The sequence below is a fragment of the Chamaea fasciata genome, unplaced genomic scaffold (genome assembly GCF_029207755.1).
Source record: "Chamaea fasciata isolate MVZ Bird 193981 ecotype frontalis unplaced genomic scaffold, bChaFas1.0.hap1 SCAF_5, whole genome shotgun sequence".
In the NCBI taxonomy this organism is placed as follows: Eukaryota; Metazoa; Chordata; class Aves; order Passeriformes; family Sylviidae; genus Chamaea; species Chamaea fasciata.
Genome location: NW_027094090.1, coordinates 32,448,256 through 32,468,289, shown reverse-complemented (window position 1 = coordinate 32,468,289; position 20,034 = coordinate 32,448,256). Strand labels below are relative to the sequence as shown.

At 39.5% G+C, this 20,034-nt stretch overlaps 1 protein-coding gene across 3 annotated transcripts in view; it reads left to right on the top strand.

The window, feature by feature from the left end:
- The first annotated feature begins 599 nt into the window (after positions 1-599).
- The window catches only part of TAFA2 (TAFA chemokine like family member 2), a 201,890-nt gene continuing 182,455 nt past the window's right edge, over positions 600-20,034 (top strand). For 2 of the 3 annotated variants that reach the window (XM_066183157.1, XM_066183158.1), the window contains exons 1-2: positions 13,312-13,616; positions 13,697-13,847. In XM_066183157.1, coding sequence (XP_066039254.1) covers positions 13,789-13,847 — 59 coding nt within the window. In that variant the 5' untranslated portion in view covers positions 13,312-13,616; positions 13,697-13,788. Of the gene's footprint in view, positions 1,352-13,311; positions 13,617-13,696; positions 13,848-20,034 lie in introns of those variants that run through there. The other variant, XM_066183156.1, reaches the window with a different exon arrangement.

Sequence of the window (20,034 nt, the reverse complement as noted above, 5' to 3'; positions counted from 1 at the left end):
TTTCCTCGCTACCTCTCGAGCGCAGGTGCACGGACCAAGCTCGCCAACCCATAGCCCAGGGAAGCGGGGCCCGGCCGAGTCCTCGGCTCTCCCGCTGCCGGAGCTGCCGTGCGTGACTCTCTTCTCCCTCTGGAGGGAGACACAGTCCAGTTTTTGGCTGCCGCCGGCGCCGCCGCGTCCCTCCTGCCCCTCTCCGGCAGCCACGGCCCCCCTTCCCTGGGGTAGCTGCCCTGCCCGGCCCTGCGGCTCCCTGCCCGCCCGGCGCCCCAGCCTGCCGCCGCAAGGGCAGAGGGGTCCCGCGGAGCGGCGGCGGGGCCGCCTGGATCTCTCCGGCCACATGCGTAAACTTCGCACCCCCGCCCCGGCACTCGGAGGGGAGAGAAGGGAGAGCTACGCTGCGGAGCGGGCGGCGCAGGGAGGCGGCCCGAGCCCCAGTGTGCGGGGGCGGCGGGCACTGCCGGCTGAGCCCCGCTTCTCGGTCAGACAGAACAGCGGCCGCTGGGACCTGCTCCCTCATAAGGGCTGGGGAGGAGATCTGCGAGTGGCCGGATAAATACGGGGGAGGAGAAGGGCGTCTCTCCCTCTCCCCACCTCCTTCCACCTCCTCCCTCCCCGCCGCCGCGGAGGGCGCGCTTGGAACTGCCTCTGTTTGTCCGGGCTCCCGGGGCGTCTCCGCGCCCTTCCGCGGTGCGCTGCGTAGGCTGGGCACGGGAGGCTGCTGCTGCTGCTGAAGGTGAAGCTCTCGCTCTCCAATTACTTTTCCCAAGAGAGAGAAGGAGGCAGCAGGAGGGGGAAGTCGTGCTGTGTGTGGAAGGCACACCAATCAGAGATGCTCTAACGGAGGGACTGCTGCAGGACGCGCCGGCTTCTCCTCCTTCCTCTGCCGGCAGGGCTGAATCGGGACCACGCGCAGCTGGCGTAGGGGCCGGAGCCGTACTAGGCTGCAGGACTTCCCCATCTCCGCTTTTCCAATAGCTCAACCATACTCCGTCCTCTTTTTTTTTTTTTAATTTTTTTTTTTTTTTAATATTCCGAAATCGTGCACAACAAACATTTCCAGTCTTGCCCCCGTTCCCAGTTACTTCACCCTTCCTCTAGCATCTCTTAGCCGGATTCCTGGTGTATTCCCAGAGAGGCGAGGGAAGAGAGCCGGGCCCCGCGGACGGCTGCTGCCCCAGCCCGGTCGAGCCGAGGGGAGCCGAGCGGAGCGCGGCACGGAGCCGCTCCATGCCCCCGAGCGCTGGCGGGGCGCGGGGCGTGTGCCGGCGATGCCCGGGCGGTAAGGCTGGAGCTCCCCCCGGACGGGAGGCGGCCGATCGCTAGGCATTTCTAGCAACAGTCGGGACTGCAGGTAGGTGAGCGGAGCGCTCCAGGGTCGTGTGTCTGTCTGTGTGTCTGTCTGGGCGCTGGTGGGCCCGCCGGGAGATCCCCTTCGCGGCTGGCGGAGACCCCGCGGGCGGCGGGCGCAGGCGGCCGCGGCGGGGCCAGGTGTGAGGTGTGCGGAGCGGCTGCCGCGGGCTGCGCCCTCCCGTTGCCCTAAAGTTGGAGGGAGCCCGATGTGAAGAAGAGCTGCTTTGCTGGGCACCCGGAGCAGCCGGGTACAGCCTTTCGCCGGGCGATCCTCAAGGCTTTTGTATTCGCTTTTAATTTTCTTTGATTTTACTTAAAAGAACAGTTCAACAGAGCCGAGAGGGAAGCGGGGGAAGCAGGGGAACCCACCCGGTTTTCAACTTTTATAGAAAGGGCGGCCGCTAACTCGCAGGACCTTCGGGCACTTGGGGGTTACTCTGCCCGGACGCTTTATCGGCCGTCTTCAAAAAAGCGGCTGAAAGAGCGGGTGGTCGCTTTATGCGTCCTCTAAAAACAAACAAACAAACAAAAAAAGCGGTAAAGGAAAGATTCATGACTCCGTTTCTTTCTACTTGTAGTGCTCTCCAAGTTGTGGGTACATAGTATGAAACATACCTTGTCTATCCACGTTGCTTACTTTGCTTCTTATTGAGTCTATTTATCTACTAAATATGTCGCAGGTTCTGTATGCCACAGTGAGAGGGCTTTTCTCTTATTCCCTCCCATTTATAGTTTGGCAAGAGAAAGTTCTAAAATAACCTGTGCTGCTTCATTCCTGTGGAGCTGTGGGATCGGACACCAGGTTATCAATGCAAGGAATAAAGAGCAAGAGCTTGCACTGCCCTGTTAGGAGTTGCCGGGCATTGCTCTTCTGTATGTTTCATTCCTACGGGAGTTAAAATCATTGCTTAAAGCATTTTAAATTATATGTGTAGTTACAGTTCTCTCTTTCCAGCTTTTGCTTGGGGCTTATCAGTATTTTTTTTTAGTACCTCAGTTCTACCACCCTCCCCCCAGAAGACACTGGCTCAGTGTTTAAAGAACCGTGCTTTGACTCCTGCAGAACTGTCAATTTAAATAATAAACATACTCAACTCCTATCTCTGAAAACCCCATAAAGGATTCCGGGTTGTAGGGTCTTTCACCACAGTGGATACATTTAAATTACTATTGACTAAATGATAATTGTTATCTGGTTTCTCTGTCTTACCAACTAGTTTCAGACTTTAGCATTCAGCCTCCTATATGTTTAACACTTTAAAGCTACTTTATGGGCCAGTTTAAGTCAAATTGAGAAATTAAGATTCTTTCCTCTAGTGTTGGGTACACGCTCGAAACAGTAGTTCAGTGGTACTAGGAGGATAGCTCAACTGAAGTTGGGAAAGAGCATACTAAGGCATTTTTATCAGAGGTGGCAAAGGTTACAAGTTTCATTATACTTTTTCACAGTAATTGTGCTGTCATCTCATACTGATGCCTGAATTGTTTTCTGAGTATAATTAACAGTAGTAAAATAATTAATCTAAATTTCACTATTAATATTTTATTTCAGACAGCTGATGCTGCTTAGGCAGTATTGAAAACCATGTGGGTTTTGTTTCCCATAGTCCCAATTTCCAGTAGTTATTCTTATAAATGTAAACTACCTAAGTACCATAATTTCAGTGGAAAGCTTTGCTCAGTTGATACAACAAATCAGATTTACTTCTCACTGGGTTTGCATATTTTTTTGTACATAGAAGGTTCTTCAAAAATGTAGTATTAATTTTAGATGCACTGATGGTAGTGGGTGACTGAGATAAAAATCTTGATTCTGTCTTGCTGTTTTAATCAGAGAATGATGACTAAGTTGCCTGTGCCTTTAATAATACAGGACACACAGGGTAACTCTTTTTGCTGTCTCTTATGATCTGAGGGATCTCAGCTTTATGTGTAGATGCTTGTAGTGCACTTGATTATTCTGGTGGGGAATACATGAAAAACTTGTTCTGAATGAAAGTAAATAGATGTGTGTACAGATGGATATTGGAGATTGTTTTACTGGCAGGTTGCAAAGTGATGATTCATTGAGCCTTATCTAGATTTACATAAAACAAATAATACTTTACACTGAATTGTTGTGGCAGAGAAAAATGTAGCAGCCAAGAAGTTTCATAATTTCATCACATATGATGACAGACTTGATAAAGGGCATTTTTACAGATACAAGCAGTATGTTTTTGGTAAGCAAAATATAACCATGAAGTTTTTCAGATCTGAGCATCTTCACACCAAAATTTATTGCTGTCTGTGTTGCTACTTACCAACCAGTGTAAAGCCTAAATAATGTACTAGAAAGATGTTGCATTTATTATGTTGTATGTTTTGCTTACTATAAATAAGTAATGCAACAGTGCTAACTAGTTATCTCACTAAAGGAAATCACTGACTTGGAAGACAGAAAATCACAGTACCTAATACTCATTTACACAGAAATGTGATCACCATCTTGAAAAATTATTCCGAATGATACAACTATCAGTGAGCAAGCGGTTCTATGCCTCTTTTTTATCTTCTGCAGAATTTTATTAGAAATGCTTCATTAAGTCACATTATTCTGCAGCTGTTTGCTCACTGAAAATTAAAATAAAAATCACTAAATTTATCCAGCAGAGCAGTAATATTTCCTTTGTTAAGTACTGAAAGTTCAAATAAAACAAAATCCTTTAGCATCAGTGAGCCTGAAGCACTGAGTACATCCTATTTTTGTGATGTATGGATGGCATTTACAGATGCAATTCGTCAATGTATTTATTAGTCAAATGTCATCAAACAAAGAAGATAAATGGCTGTAAACAAAGACTGCATGGTAATACAGATGCTAAAGCAACAGAAGACCCTACAATCTAATTAATTAATGTTCAGTTTCATTTTTCCAGTCTGTATTTAAACATCTCATTTGAATGTCTGTCATCACTTTTCTATTGCTTGTCCATGTAATTCAGGTAGCAATAGCTTTTTATTGGAAAACGCATTTTTAATTTACCTTTTGCAATGCTGAATTTTGAAGGCATTGAGGAAAAGTTGTGTAAGGATGAATATAACAGAAGGATCCTATGCCAGCAGAACTGAATACTGACCTGTCCATATTCATGACCATTTTTGTGTTGAGGGATATCCCCAACTGATACAGACTTTCCTTGCTCCCTTGGAGTAGTTGCAGCTCTACACTTTAAACCAGCTGGGAAACAATTTCATACTATGTTCAGCTTCACAGAGTCCATTGTAAGCCCACACTTTCACATTTGAAATATTTTTTAAAAACACAAGTTCACTCTTAGGGCTATTTTAACAGGAAATTTGGCTCAGTGCTTTGGTTTTATAAACCATTAATATTTACTTCAGAACACTTCTCGTGACTAAGTTCAGATATATAACATTCACCAGACATAGGAATGAATGTGGAAACATCAACAGTAATGTTGTTCATTTTTCCTGGTGACAGCTACAGAGCTATCTCCTTTTGCTCTTGGTGGAACTTGGGAAGATAGTGGGGTCTATGCTTTGTTTCTTTATATAACCAAGCCAGCCACTCTTGTTTGCCATATGTATTGAGTTATTTATCAAAAGAGATAACAAAATAATACTGACCACCTAATGTACCTCTTCATACTACTAGTGCAGAACAGTCACATTTTTAAGATAAACAATTCAAGGCATCTTCATATAATTTCTTTCATGCCATGTGTTTTGAAAAATGCTTTGGAGATAGAAAGGAGAAAGCAAAGACCTTATGCTTTACTAGTTATATTAGTTAGCATAACTACCAGGTATGGCATGACACTACATAGATAGCTTTTTGCAGTGACTTCATCCCATTCTATTTTTCTTAGCTTTTTCTTCTGTCTGAATGCATCAGTACAGTGATTTGTAGAATGCACTACAGCTGTAGCTGCTGCTTGAAGTAGCACTGGAAAATGCTTTGTATGGATTTGATCTTTAGCCCTTAACTAAACATTTATACAAGAAACTCCTATATGTTTGGTGGCTTGGGAGAATCGTTTATATAATTGCATGTGTAAAAAGTTAGAAAACTTTTTTTTCCTCATCTTTGAAGCTTATCAAACCTCTTTATCTGTACTATGTTCATAGCTTGCATTTTCTAGTTGCCTCACTTCACATCTTGCTGATCTTGTAATCGGAAACTTGAACACAGGTCTCTTGGCACCAGGACAGCGTTGTGTACAGCCGTCTCAGCTGTGAGCATCTCTTTAACAATGTCAAAGGGAAAGCCACGGTACAGGCTAGCACTCAGGTGAAAGCATCCATTGCTTTTTTTGACTCCTGAGTGTTTGGTAATCTTCTATGCCTATATCACAAATAGAAGCAAATGCTGCAGAAGGTGCTTTACATTGGCAAACTTCACAAGTAAATAATAAACAATCATAGTTCAGCAAGGCTAGCTGGTTGTGTAAATAGCAAAATATTAATAAATGAGTCAGTAAATATCAAACACTTATAAAATAGATAAATTTTTAGTCTTTGTTGTACGCTGGCCTCTCTCTCTGTAGAACATTTCCTGCCTCCTCTGTTGCTATGTTGAGGTCCAGTGTTTGAACATGAGGTACTGGACTAGATGGACCACTGTCTTGATCCAATAAAGACATTTCTTTCTTAAAATGCGAGGAGGCAGTATTGCAGTACTGCATATTTATTTTACTTGCAAGAACCAAACTGCAATTGCTTAGTGTACTGCTTTTGCTTTACTTTTCACTTTTAAAAACAGGATATAAAACATTTCTAAAATAAATCTGTCAGTAACATGCAGTCTCACACCAGCTCTTTTAGAGACAGGAGCACAGACCTGACTAGTCTCTCACATTTGCAGTGATACTCTCATATTGGATTTCTTCTACTCCCTCACTGCGTTTTCTTCATCACATATTGATAAGGCAGAGCTGTGGCCTCTGATCCATCTTGCCCCAAAGCAGTCAATTATGTAGCGGGTGTTCTCCCTCATCTCTGTCTGACAGGTTGTGTCATGGCCAGGGTAGAGGGTGTGGCTCAGCCCTTGGGTCACCCAGTGGATTTTTGTGCTCATTTGTGCATCTTTATACAGAACAGTCATCCTGGTTACAGGTTGTCCCTGCCTTTCCCCTCACCATGTGCAACTGTGTATGAGAGAACCTATACCCAAGGCTTTGACATGCAGTCACACAGTCTTAGGATAAGTGTTGCCTTCAGCCTCATGACTCTGCATTTGGGAGAGCTGTGAGCCCTGCATCCAAGCTGTGTACTCTAGATCCCCTTTCAGTTGAGACTTTCAGTGTTTGTTTCCATTTAAGATAACTGTTTGGCCTTTCAGGTTCTAGGCTCAACCATAATTTGTCACTGGCTATTGTTTTATTGTATTTAATGACACTGCAAAGTCACACAGAATGGCTCAATGGCTCTGAGGAAAGCTAATGTCTTTCTGTGCTATTTGTATGTTGTAAAAGGTTTGAAATGTGGATCTTTTCCAGTAAGGGATGAAAGTGGGTACCATCTGAAGCTTGTCTCATGGTTTATCTAAGATGAATTAGTAGTCTTAGTTCGGTTTGAACTGTAGAAGTGTCCAAATACCAAAGGTCATCACTGGGAAAAATTAGAATGTGTGCCTGCTGTATGCAGATAGGCAAAATTTGAGGTCTGATCATGTGGGACATTTCAGCTTCAGTGGGACCAATCAAATTAATTATGTGATTGAAGTCTTTTCTGAAGTGAGCCTGAATAAATATTGCTAACTACTTAGAGTGATCTGTGCTGAAGGCATGTAGGTGGGGTGCTGTTATGCCAAGTATGTTTGTGTCTGTATTCTGGGTATAAATTTGAGACTTCAGCTTTATTTCACGGGTTTACCACTCCTACACCTTTTATGAAACTTCAGTCCCATTATATTCAGAAGAGAGATCATATAACAGCAAGTAAATTTCAGAAAGATTCTACAGGTATATGGGTACTCTGTATTATAGAGTTAGAGAATACCATTACAATAATGTAAATTTTCAAATATGGTGTTGTTGGTGTGGCACCAAAGTAAAATATCATTTTCTGGCTAAGTGTATCAGGCTCTGCTATTTGTGCAGGAAATTAGGTCATGTTTAGAGCTTAACTGCAGAAAAAAAAGATCTGTTTCATCACCATCGCAAGAGAAGAATATCCTCTCTGAGGTATATCCTCTCTTCAGACTCTGTTACCTGTGTGAATTTAGTGTAAAAAAAATTCCATCTATGCATTGCAACAAATAAGCTATTATTAAACAAGATGGGAAGTTTTATCAGGAAGCAGGAAATACAGAGAGATAAGTTCAGTTCTATGGGCTTACTGGGATCAAGACACAAGAAATATTGTATTTATATGTTAACATAACATGTCATAAATTTAGATATGGTATTATCAGCCAGTACACTGACATTTCTCATTATTACAATCCTGCTTTGTTCTGTTCAGTCCAGATTCACGAGGGATAAAACCTTGCATTGGAATTAAGGTAATATTTAAAATGTATTACTGCCAAGGTGTCCAAACCTTCATAAGGAAGGCATTATGTTGATATTTATGCAATGGATGCTCAAATGAAGAAGTGGCCATGAATCCTGGTTGAGCTTCTGATTTAGGAAATGTTGGAGTTTTTTTCCCTAATGCAGATTCCTTTTTCCTTTATGGCAATGAGATTTTATTATTCGATTTATAAACATTGTCATTGTGGTTGTTCTGATTTAACCCCAGCAGGCAGCTCAGCCCACTCAGCCACTTGCTCACTCCCTCACAGTGAGATGGGGAAGAGAATTGGAACAGTAACAGTGAGAAAACTTGTGCCTTAAGACAGTTTAACAGGTAAAGCAAAAGCAGCACACGCAAGCACAGCAAAACAAGGAATTCTTTCAGCACTTCACATTGGCAGGCAGTGGTGCAGCCATCTCCAGAAAAGCAAGGCTCCATCACGTGTAGTGGTGACTTGTGAAATGTGTGCCAATTCCTGCTTCTATGCCAATTCCTGCTTCTTTCCTGTAGCTTTATCTGCTGAGCATGACCTCAGATGATATGAAATATCTCTTTGGCTATTTGGGGTCAGCAGTTCTGCACCTACAATCTTTTCACTGGTAGAGCAATGTGAAGATCAGAAAAAAGGCCTTGATGCTGTTTAAGCACTGTTCAGCAGTAACTAAACATATCTCTGTTATCAACACTGTTTTGGTCATAAATCTAAAACACAGCAACTTAAAAGCTACTGTGAAGAATATAAACTCTATCCCAGCCAAACCCAATATAATCTCTACCACTTATTTTTAGAATTTGGTCCCATGTTGTCAAATATCCTCTCATTAATCGGCCCTTTTCCCTTCTCACTCTCTGATATATGCAAGTATTATTCCTTTAGTTTACGGCCCACCAGTATATAATGTCCATGAAAAGACAATTGAGTTCATCTAGTCCTTGACTTGGATTCTGTTTGTTATGGTGGTCACTTAGGAGAAGAGAGGTGTTTGGTTGTTGTGTGGAGTTACTGGGCACAAAAGCCAGCTCAGGTTGGGTCACTGCTTCACTTGCACTGGTTTTTGTAAGGCTTGTCCTCAAGTACTTTGGGTGGTTCTTGCTGTAGTACTTACTGTAACATGCAAATCAAATCATGGGTTATGGCAATTTAAATGTATATCTATTGCAATCTCCATCCCTGGTCCCTTTGGACCAGGCCATAGAGTTTTACACTGTAGTGAACTTCTCTGCTTGCCACTGCTTTAGCATGGGTCTATCCATAGATCACAGCCTCCTCAGGGGCTTATCTGCTGCAGTGTAGACTAATCCACAGCTGTGGTCACTCTGAAGTGTGCTCCACTGCTCTGGTGGGGCCTTATCCTTGGACCACAGCCCCATTCATGGGTGTACCTGCTGTGTTGTGGCCTTATCCATGGCTGCTGTCTCTTCAGGGTCACAAATCTGAAACAGTGAACTACTATTCAGAAAAGTAACTCTATCCCAGCTAAAACCAATACACAGATAGAAGTATTTTTGGTGATTGTATTCCAGATTTTGTTTTACCACATAGATAAGCTTATGACCAAAGCCTAACCACGTAAAAGAATGTAACTCAGTATAGCTCTCTTCTCCTTGTATACTGCTTTTGCATCAGATGTGATTCTGAGCCAACAGCTTGCAGTTCTTTGTACATTACCTTGGGCTTTTAGATGACTCTGTGAGGCTTTAGGCAGCTTTAGCCCTCCTGTTTGTGCAGGCTGGTGTGGCATGCACCTGTTTGTGTACATGGAAATACGTAGCTGCCTCTTCCCATTCTGATCATATCTGTGTCCCCTTGTGTAATTGTTTGGGTCACTGCTTATGGAAAATATACTAGGAGAAAGTTTAAGCCTTAATCAGCTGTTCTCAGTTTCTTTCCTTTTGAGGCTGTGGTATAATGTTTTAGGTTTGAGGATTTTTTGATAGCTTAATAATTCTTAAGTATTTCAAATAGTCTGTGGACTTGCTTTGTTTTGTTGCATCATTATAAAGATATATTTGACACTGAGTAAATACACACTTCCAATGTTTTTTCATTGGAAGAGAAATTTAAAAATTACTAATTATTCATCAAATTAACTCTTCATAAAACCCCTCAGTGAGAAAAATGTTGACCCAGCTATTACTATAGCTGCTTGAATACTCCAAGTCGCTTCAATATGACACCTTGTTCCCATTTCCACTTTAAAGACTGAACACCCAATAATGACACTCATATTCTCTCCTTCCTCATCATGCCTCAGCTGCCCATAACCTGACTTTTTCTCCTCTAGTTCTTCTTGCCCTTCCTTTTCTCTTCACTGTTCACCTCATCTGCATTGGTGTCATATGATCTTTCTGAATGTCAAGTAAATGCAGACTGCAGTCAGCATTACCAAATTGCTTTCCTCCCCAAAAAGTCTCTTTTCATGTGCATGACCCATCGTCTCACAGTTAGCTGCAAGCCATTCTGATTCCCAAATTTACCATGTATTTTCTATTTAATGAGCTATTAGACATTATGCACTTTTTAACTTCATTTTTTTTCTGACTAACTGCATTCCTCCTGATAATTATAGCTTTAGAAGGAAACAATTAATTTGTAACCAATTTTGCAACAGAAGTTGTATTATTTAGATAGCATTCCTCCATCTCCGTGCACTAGGGATTATCTCATTAGGATTCATTTGTATTTGGAAACTCCTGGAGACCAGTATATCAGTCCAATAGCCACCATGGTGTCATCAATAATATAGACAAGGCTACTGCATATGTTATTTTAATAAAACACAAAATGAAGGTAGATACATGGCTGGCTGAGTAGTTAGTTTTTGCTTTGTCTAAATAAATGAAAAAAAAATTGTGTACTTTCTTCACCCAGGAGAATGCTTTGAGTAAACTTGTGCACAAACACAAATAATATTCCATATGTATTGCAAAGATTTGGACATTTTTGAATTGGCATGTCATTCTCATATATTCTTTTCCTAATGATAATATTCTGTTTGTTAGGATAATTCTTCAAATTAAGTGGTTGTCTAATAAGTTGGCAAAAATTGCAGCTGACTCAGTTACAACGAAGGAGTGAGTTCAACATTTGCGGCTCACATGTTCCCTTACATCTGTGTATTTATTAAATCTCATAATATGTACTAATGCAGGCTATATGAGCCTGTTTTTGTCATTGTGGTTAATTATGTCTCATTAATAGGTACAAACTAAATGTATATGCAACCTGCCAAAGAACCACCTTGTGGTAAATCCTAATAATCTTTCCATGAATTCTAATATTTTTGGTTTTTGCTACTTTGAGTTCCACATAAGCAAAATATGGAAATGATTAATGGAAGGAAAACTTATGCATGACTTTGTCATGGAAGTTGGCAGAAATGTCCCAGCTGTTATAAAATTAAGTCTCTGATAGACTCTCTTCAGTGGTTGCATTTTGGAGCTCTTATCTCATTCTCACAGTTACTTTGTGGGAACAATATTGAAAATGTTCCTGCGAGAAAATTTCCTTTCTCTGTATCCATAGATGTTAAATGCAGATTCAAAATGAATACAAGATACATACAATTGAAAAATATGCTGAGAAGTTTTGGTATTAGGTAGAATCCTTGTCGCCTTTGTAGCTGTAGGGTGTGTTGTATATTCCCTTCTGTCTTGGATAGTGTAAGATCACAATTTATCTGTGCCTTATGCACCTTTGCACCCCTGTTTGAGAAAATAGCTAACTATACAGGTGAGTAATTAGTCAAGCAGATAGCTTTACTTCTCCCCTCATTTCTCTGGAACTTTTTGGTTCAGCATTGCTTCAGTTCAGTTGCAATCTTTTCTGGTTTCTTATCCTAGTAACATGACAGGCCTAGTTCTGTCAGCTGAAATAATAAAATATTTCTCACTAGTGAATGATTCAGGTGATTCAAAGCCAGATTTTTAAAGCAAAATATTTTTTAGTTTCCCAAACTTCCTCCTCATTAAACAAAGAGGTAAAATAGTCTGCATATACCAAATCCTTCCCAAGCTTTCCTATTTTACTGGAAAAAGTAAGAAGCCATGATTCATGCTTTGTTCACAGCTATTCTATTAGCTGCACATTTCAGTCTCTGTGTCTTTTTTGTGTCCTAAGCTATTGTTGGTAATTCATGGCCTCCTTCCTGGAGAGACAATTTGTAGCTGTCTGGTTCTTCTAATTTCTGTGTGTATTCTGGTCTTGACCAGAAGATCTGTGTAACTTTTATCTAACACCTGAAAAGAACATTTTTCCATTTACTGACCAAGCCATTATGACTTCAAATTATTTTCCATCCATAGATATAATTATTCTTTTTTTATTTATGGCTGGTACTTGCCTTTGAATGTAAAATATATTTACATCTCTGTAAATATAGCAATCCTTAAAATATATTGCACTACTATATATGAATACTATGTGACAGTCTACATTATCAGTTGAAACCATGAGATAAACATATGTAGTTTTGCTGTATATACAATATATTCCTAGATCAACAGTGGCATGTGGAGTTCAGACCCACCGCGATGAGCATAATAGTGATGAGACATTGGAAAGATTTAAAGGTACATCTTTCCCTGTTCTTCCACTTTTGGGGTTGTTATTTGTTGGCTAATTAACTTTTTTTTTTAATTGGGCTTTGCCAAAGAGTGAATCAGACCTACTGTAATGTTTTTAGTTATTGGACTACAGGTAGTTTTGGAGGTAGAGGGAAATGGATGATGGAACTCTCTATATAATGATAAGTTGGTTCCCACAGGATGATTGTTTCTGGTAAAGGTAAAAGTTATTGTTTGAAAATCATTGTTTGCTTTAGTTTCTCCTTTTCCCTCAGATCAGGAGAATTCTTGAACTTAATTCTTTGTCATGAAATAAGTGATTGGAGCCCACTGGAAAAGGAAACAGTATAGTGTTCAATAATAATAAAACAATTTCTCTGTTTTGTTTTCATCAGCTGTTGCTGAGGTTCTCCAGTGAGTCTGATCTTAGTAAAGACTTTTCGTTTTTATCAATTAGATCTCTTTTGTGAAGGAGAAGTTTCTCTGTTAAGGTACTTCAGTAATGGCCTGAGTCGGAGAACAAGTGGGAATACAATCTAACAAAAGAAGGAACTGAGAATGTAAGAAAAGTACTTCTTTGTGCTTTGATGAATGCTTTGTCATATTCTTTCTGCTGGTTAGTGGCAGACAGTGTTTCACATAGCACTGTTACAGGACAAATGCAAATTTTTCCAGGAACTGAGTAGTTGTTTCCACTTTGGAGGAAAGAAACTGTATCTGGCCTCTGCCTTCTGTTCCATTTTTATTTTATGCTCTTTTCATATTTTTGAAAGACATTTCACTAATGTTTCCCAGAAACGTCTAACTGTGCATTGTAGAAAAGCATGTCTTCCTATTACTATCTGTGAAAACATGGTTTGTAAGGTCTTTTAATTTTTAACTATTGTACATGTTTTCTAGCATTGAAGAAAAAAAAACATAATTGGGGAAATGGAAAATGTTTATGTCTGTAGGAGATGGGAATACAAGTGACCTTGCCCCTGATAAGTAACAGCTGTATTAATTACCCAATTTAGCCTTGCACCGATGAGTCACAGCTATATCCAGTAAAGACAAGTGTGATAAAAGGGGGTGGGTTAGCTGCTGAAGGGGAATCATGAAGGTGGAGGAGCCTTGAGGAAGAGGGAATGAGAGGATCATGAAGAAGGATCTTGGGGAGAGAGAATCTCTGGTGTGAGGTCAGTCTGGGTCTGCAGTTACAGTCTAGCTAGGTAAAAGCCTGCAGTCAGAGTCTGCAAACTAATACATGCAGTTATAGTTTAGCAGGATGTAATCAGCAGTCAGAGGCTGCAAAGGAAACCTTCAGTAGGAGCTTGCTGCAGCCAGAGTTGGTGAATAGTTGCAGTCAGGATGGCTGAGCTGCAAAGAGGAATAAACCAGGACCATTTTCATGCTGTGGTAAACAAGAGGTCTGTGTCTTGGCTCATTTCTACCCCCTAACAGGAGGGCTGCTGCAACACATGTCTTTTTTTTTTTTTTTTTTTTTTTTAAATTAATTAAACAGTCTTTAACATAGGCTTCTGCCCAAGAAATCCTTCCTTTGAAAAATGAACCCGTATCTATTGTTCTGCTAGATTATTTTGGCAGTTTTTTTTTCTTTTTAAAAGAATTGTTATTGAATGAAATAATATCTTTGATTAGTAGCAACATAATAACTATTAGGAACTTCTACATACCTATAAATACATTCTTCTACAAAAAATTGATCTCTAAGTTAAATCCCCCTCAGTCCAATGGATGAATGCCAATTACATTAAGTGGTGGTGTAATAAAGGAGCACAACTCCTTGGTTTTCTTTTTATCAGCATAATAAGTTATAGTAGTAATTTTCTGTGAGAGTTTTAATTTTCCAGTATAATATGCAGGGAACTTGTAATGGTTCCAGAAATTTCAAGCCTCTGGTCCTTCTTCTGTATTTGAGCATAGCTAACATTTTGCCGTTCCACTGACTTTCAACACCAGGCTTCCTTGGTGAGTCTAACTGATTTGTAGTTAGGGTTGAATAAAACAGACAGAAAAAAATTAAATCCAAAGTTATTTTAAATATTAAGAATCAAATACAGCAAATATAAAATGGATTTTAAGATATAGTCTGTTCTTTCTATCTTATGCTCAGCTTACCTCTTCCATGTGATACCCTGAGTTGGTTTGACTTCTGCAGTTGCTCAAAGATCTGTGTAACACAGTAGCTTTTTCAGAAAAAGCTGAAGGGCTTGAGCGACAGACACTACAATCATTAAAACTGGTTTTTAAAATAGTATCATATCCCTTCATGATTAACTTCATGAGTTCAGTTTCTCTGCTAGCGTACAATAGAAAAAAAGCTTAGAGCTTTCAGATTGAGTACTGCATACCTCCTTTTTAATTTCAGTCTCAGAGGTGACGAAGGAGGTTTAAAACCTGCTCAGATGGCCTAGATCTGTCAGAGAAAAGAGAGTTGAGCCCTTCACATAACCATTGCAGATACTCTGAAATTCACTCTGAGAATCTCTTATAATAAAAGCTCTTTGGGTGGCTGATTTTGACTGAAAAGGTGAAGGTGGAGCCACCTCTCAGCATTTTCAGCACTAATGAAACTTGTGGTTGAAATTTACCTTTTCACTGTGGTATTGTCACATCCAGAAGCTGGATAACAGCTACAATTGTGTTTTACCACCCCCTTGTGTTACTTGATTGGCCTGAATATCTTTTTCCAGCAATTAAATTTTGTGACTTGGAATGATACAGCTAGATGTAGCAGTCTCACAGGTCTCATAGTGTTATGTTTCCTTGCCTGTTCAAACATATGGTAGTAATTTTATTTTTTGAAGTTATTCTTTTTAATCTTGAAGCCTCTGCTCAAATTGCATTAAACCTCCTGGTATTTGGAGAAGAGTAATAATGGTGCATCATCAAATAAAATTCCTGAGCCAGCATGCAGAACCTGAAAACAACACCTGTTTAGACATCTCCCTCTCTTTTTCAAAGATGCCCGGAAACCACAAGTTACAGAAGATTAAGAGTAAATGCACCTTCAATTGTGATTTATTTTGTTGTCAGATGATGAATTTTTGCCAAGCAACATTTGAAATTGCAGTATGTTATTTTAATAGTAAATGAAACTCCTTCTTTAGAGACTTAAGTGTTCTGCTAAAAGTAAAACACTTTGTATGTCACCTTGTTGCTGCTTTGTGAAGTTTATGGAAGAGTCCAGTGCTGCTTGGCTTTAGGTGTTTGAAATTTGGTCATAACCTACCAAAAATGTCATTAAAGGCAGGATTCATCTTGAGATTGATACCTAAAAGAGGCATCCAATTGCAATTGGAGGTTGGTGCTTTAGCTTCATAGTCAAGTGAGATCCAGGGTAGGATTCAGGTGCATAACATAATTTAAAACTCTCTAAAGCATCTTGTCTGGCCTACAAGTGCTACTTCAGATGGTTGCAGAAACTGAATCAGATGCAAAGTGGCTTGCATCACATCTGCTGATCCCTTCTCTTGGGCATTTCAGATGGCTCTAGATGGTTATGTTTGGGCACTTGAATCTTGTTGCTTATCAATAGACCTAGAAAGTGATTCTGCTTGCTTTAAAATGGCTATCTACTGTGGATCAACTAAATTGTACTTCAAATCACAGCAGGTTGGTTAAGTTGAATAACTTGCCTTAAAGGTAGAATTTTGACTATTTGTAGTGAACATTTTAAATATGGCAAAATATTTAAGAGACTTGGGTAGACTTTATAGCAATATACCAGATCAATAACATGTCAAATGTCATATTTCCCCCTCTGTACTCGTCACTGATGAAGCTGCACTTTGAGGTCTGTGTTCAGTTCTGGGCCCCTCACAACAAGAAGTAATATTGGTGTGATGGGCAATGAAACTGGTGAAGGTTTGGAGCACAATATAAGGAGTAGCTGAGGGAGCTAGAGGTGGTTAACCTGGAGATGAGGAGGTTCGGGGAGACCTTATCACTTTTTACAACTGCCTGACAGGAGGTTGTACCTTAGTGGGGGTCAGTTTCTTCTCACAGGCAACTTGTGGCAGGACGAGAGGACAGACTCTCAAGCTGTGCCAGGGGAGGATCAGGTTGGACATCAAGAAAAATTTGGTCATTGGAATGGTGGTTAAGCATTTGAACAGGCTGCCCTGTAAGGTGGTGGAATCACCATCTCTGGAGGTGTTCAAGAAATGACAGGACATAACAGTGCTGTGGTTTAGTGGACTAGGTGGTGATCAGGCAAAGGTTGGACTTGATCTTGGAGGTCTTTTCAAATTTATGATATAGTTAACTGAACTGAGTACTTTTATTTCAATGCCTAAATGTAGGTGCCATAATCCTGAACATATTGGTACCTATGTTACTGATAGATAACAGAAAGAATAGTAGCATCATATGCAATAATAATGAAACTAATTACATTGGAGGCAATTTCTGATAAAACTTTTATTTGCATTATTTTTTTGTCTGTCATTTAATGATGTAGACTAATACAAAATCCTAATGTGTCAAAAACCCCCTCTACTACCCCTTGAGAGTCTGGATATTAAGCTGAGGTTTGAAATATCTCACAAGATATGAACCTGTTAACCAAACTCTTTAAGCTAGACTTAATGTTTCTGATAATTCTAAGAGAAGTAAATAATTAGAGATTTTTATTAATAAAATAATAATATATAATATGTTACACATATAATATATGTATTAACAAGAAAGAAATAATCAGTTTTTAAAAGTAGGTCTGGAAAAGGTGATTCCAGCTTTCCTTCTAGTTTATTAGGAGCATGACATTAACTAAATTTTATTTCTCAGATCAGGTTAGGTTGCTGAGACCATCATCCAGAAGGATAGTTAATTTGAGAACAAGCATTTATTGGACTGTGATGTAGCAAGGAAATGAGAGAAGAAATTTTCACAAGAATGAATAACCATATACTGAATGTGTGTAGAAATCTACTTACAGAGTTTCAGAGCAATAAACCAAATGTAAAGTCCTGAAAGAAGGACTGTATTATTCTGTTTTAAATATTTTTGTGACAGTGGCACTTAGCATGACCTTTCAGGGCTGAGGTGCTGAACAATGATAAAGCAAAACATTTTTCTGTCCTTTAATTTGGTTCACTTGCAAGACTGATGTCTGCAAGTGAATCTTTCAATCCTTAGTCCTCACTGCATCTGCCTTGAATTAAGTGTACAGCTCTAAGTCATTACATTGTCAGAGCTGTACCAGTGGTCCATGTGTCTTGGCCTGTGAGGAGTGGGAAATACATTATTTCTGACATCTACTAGTGTTTTATCAAAATACTGAGAATGTCATAAGGATTTCTTCTGGGTTTTTTTTTTTCTAATGAGCAACTTGACTGTGATTCATTGAGGTTCTCTAGTTTTGGCTCTTTGTAGAATATAGGTCTATTGGAATCAGTCCCCAAACTCTCATTGCTCATTGGCACTGGATAGCATCAATCTATGGAACTGGAAAAGATGACCAACATAAAACAGAGCAACTCTCCTTCCTTTGTCTAATGGGAGTAAGTAATAAAAGAAATACACCTACTTTGCTACTTCTTAGAGTCTTAAACTCTTTACCACAGAATTACAGAGAATTTTATACAGAAGAAGTACTTTTGTTTATCATTTGTGTGGTGAAGTGATTCTTGGTGTAGACAGCAACAGCTGAATTCACTAAGTAAATAAAATTCTTGCCCCCCCCCCCCTTCTGACATGAATCTACCTTCTCTCCTTATATTTCCCTTTTTATGTCTTCCCCAAAATTACTCTTTTCTCAGTAAATGCAAAGAAATTTTTGGCTGTATTTTTGTTTGCTGAGGGACTTCAAGGCTCTTATGACGAACCTGCCTTGATTCCTTCAGTGGCTGTATTTGTGAATTTTTTTTTTTCCAGGACACTTCTATTAGCAAGACATCAATATCTGATTAATTAGAGATGAGATGTCCAAGCAGTATTTAGTAGTGCAGTTTTCTAACTTTCTAATTAATTGCAAAACAGGAGAAAATGTTAATTATGGATGGAAAGATTCTACATGCCATTTTACCTTTTAATTGCAAGAAATTATCCAAACAAACAAATATATAACATTTGAAAAAAAAAAGTATGCTACTTGTAATACAGGCATAAAATGTTTTATGGTAAGTAAAATTGTTAGCTCCTTCAGGAATTTGAGGATTAGAATCCTCTCAGTGTATAAACATTATCTTTCTTGTGTACTCAGCTGCCTTCCTTTATAAATGTACCCTTCAAAAAAAGGTTTTTAAAATTTTCCTTTAGAATGCTTATACAATTTAAAAAATTTATTATTTGGTACATTATTTGTGGTATCACATGGCAACTGTAATTTCAAGCTTCAAAACCAATGACCTAACCTGTCTTAAAATGTTAGAGTGGTTAGATGTACCTATATTGATAGATGCAGTTTAAAACCCTAGGGCCTTTCTATAATGGAAAGAATTAGCATCAGTATTCAGCTGAACTGATGGTGAGTGCTATTTAGGTAAAAATGAATGAGGAATGAACTTTGTTCAGCCCTGGTTCAAAGCACCATTAGATATTGGGCCAGGTTTTGACTGAGCCATGAGCCTGCATATGGCTAGAATTCCCATGAGCTGTGTGAGAACAGCTTTGAGACAAGATACCTGATTTTTAGCCTATTTTTAGGCCATTTAAATGGTGGCTTTTCTAGGACTCATGTTAATCAGGATACATATATATATATATTGCGTTTGTAGTGAATATCTGTCAAGAGTCAGTAAGTTCTTTCTCCATAAAAAGCAGATGGCAGTATTAAGTTGGGGGTCACTATTTATATTAAATTATAATCTTTACTCTTGTTAGCTTTGGGCAGGTTTTATTTTGGTTGCTATATAATGTATTTATAATCAGGCTCCATTCCTATAATAAAATAGGGGGGAGATAACAGAACTTTGCAAGTTCTTCTGAACACTTTCACCTTTCATTTCCTCACAAGTCTCCCCAAATGAGTATGTCAGCATCAATTTCCCAAAAGAAATTTTGCTACTGTTAATTAATTCTACATGCAAGTTTATTTCCTTTTCACAGCAGCACAGAAGAGTGCATCAGAAAAAACTCATTAAAATATTGATTTTCATCCTACTTTTACTCTAAATGTAGATCAGGAAGTCTGCTTTTTGGAGAGCTCACTTGGTTTTTTGTAGTGTCCATCTGACTTGCTGGGCTACCTAAGCAGCACTGCTTAGAGTTCATGGGAATAAAACTTCAACATGAGGAGACAGCAGATTTTACCTTGGGTGATGCAGATATCTTTCTCAGAGCCGATAAACCAAATCATCCCCAGTCAAAGCACTTTTTGGACAGCAGGTCCAGCATTTTCAGTTGATGCCTGTCCATGGTACTTTGTGTTAGGGATATGACATTCTTAGAGTTTCCACTCACCTCAGTTATAATTTGTGATTCTGAAACTCCATGTGAGAACTTTCTGTGAGCATAAATTAAGATCGCACGTGCAAATTGTGAGACAGCCTGCATAACTTACTGTCATTTGCACATGTAAAAAGATTATGTGCATACAATTCAAGCCATATGCTAAAAAAACAACACTGTATTTTAATCAAGTTCACTAGT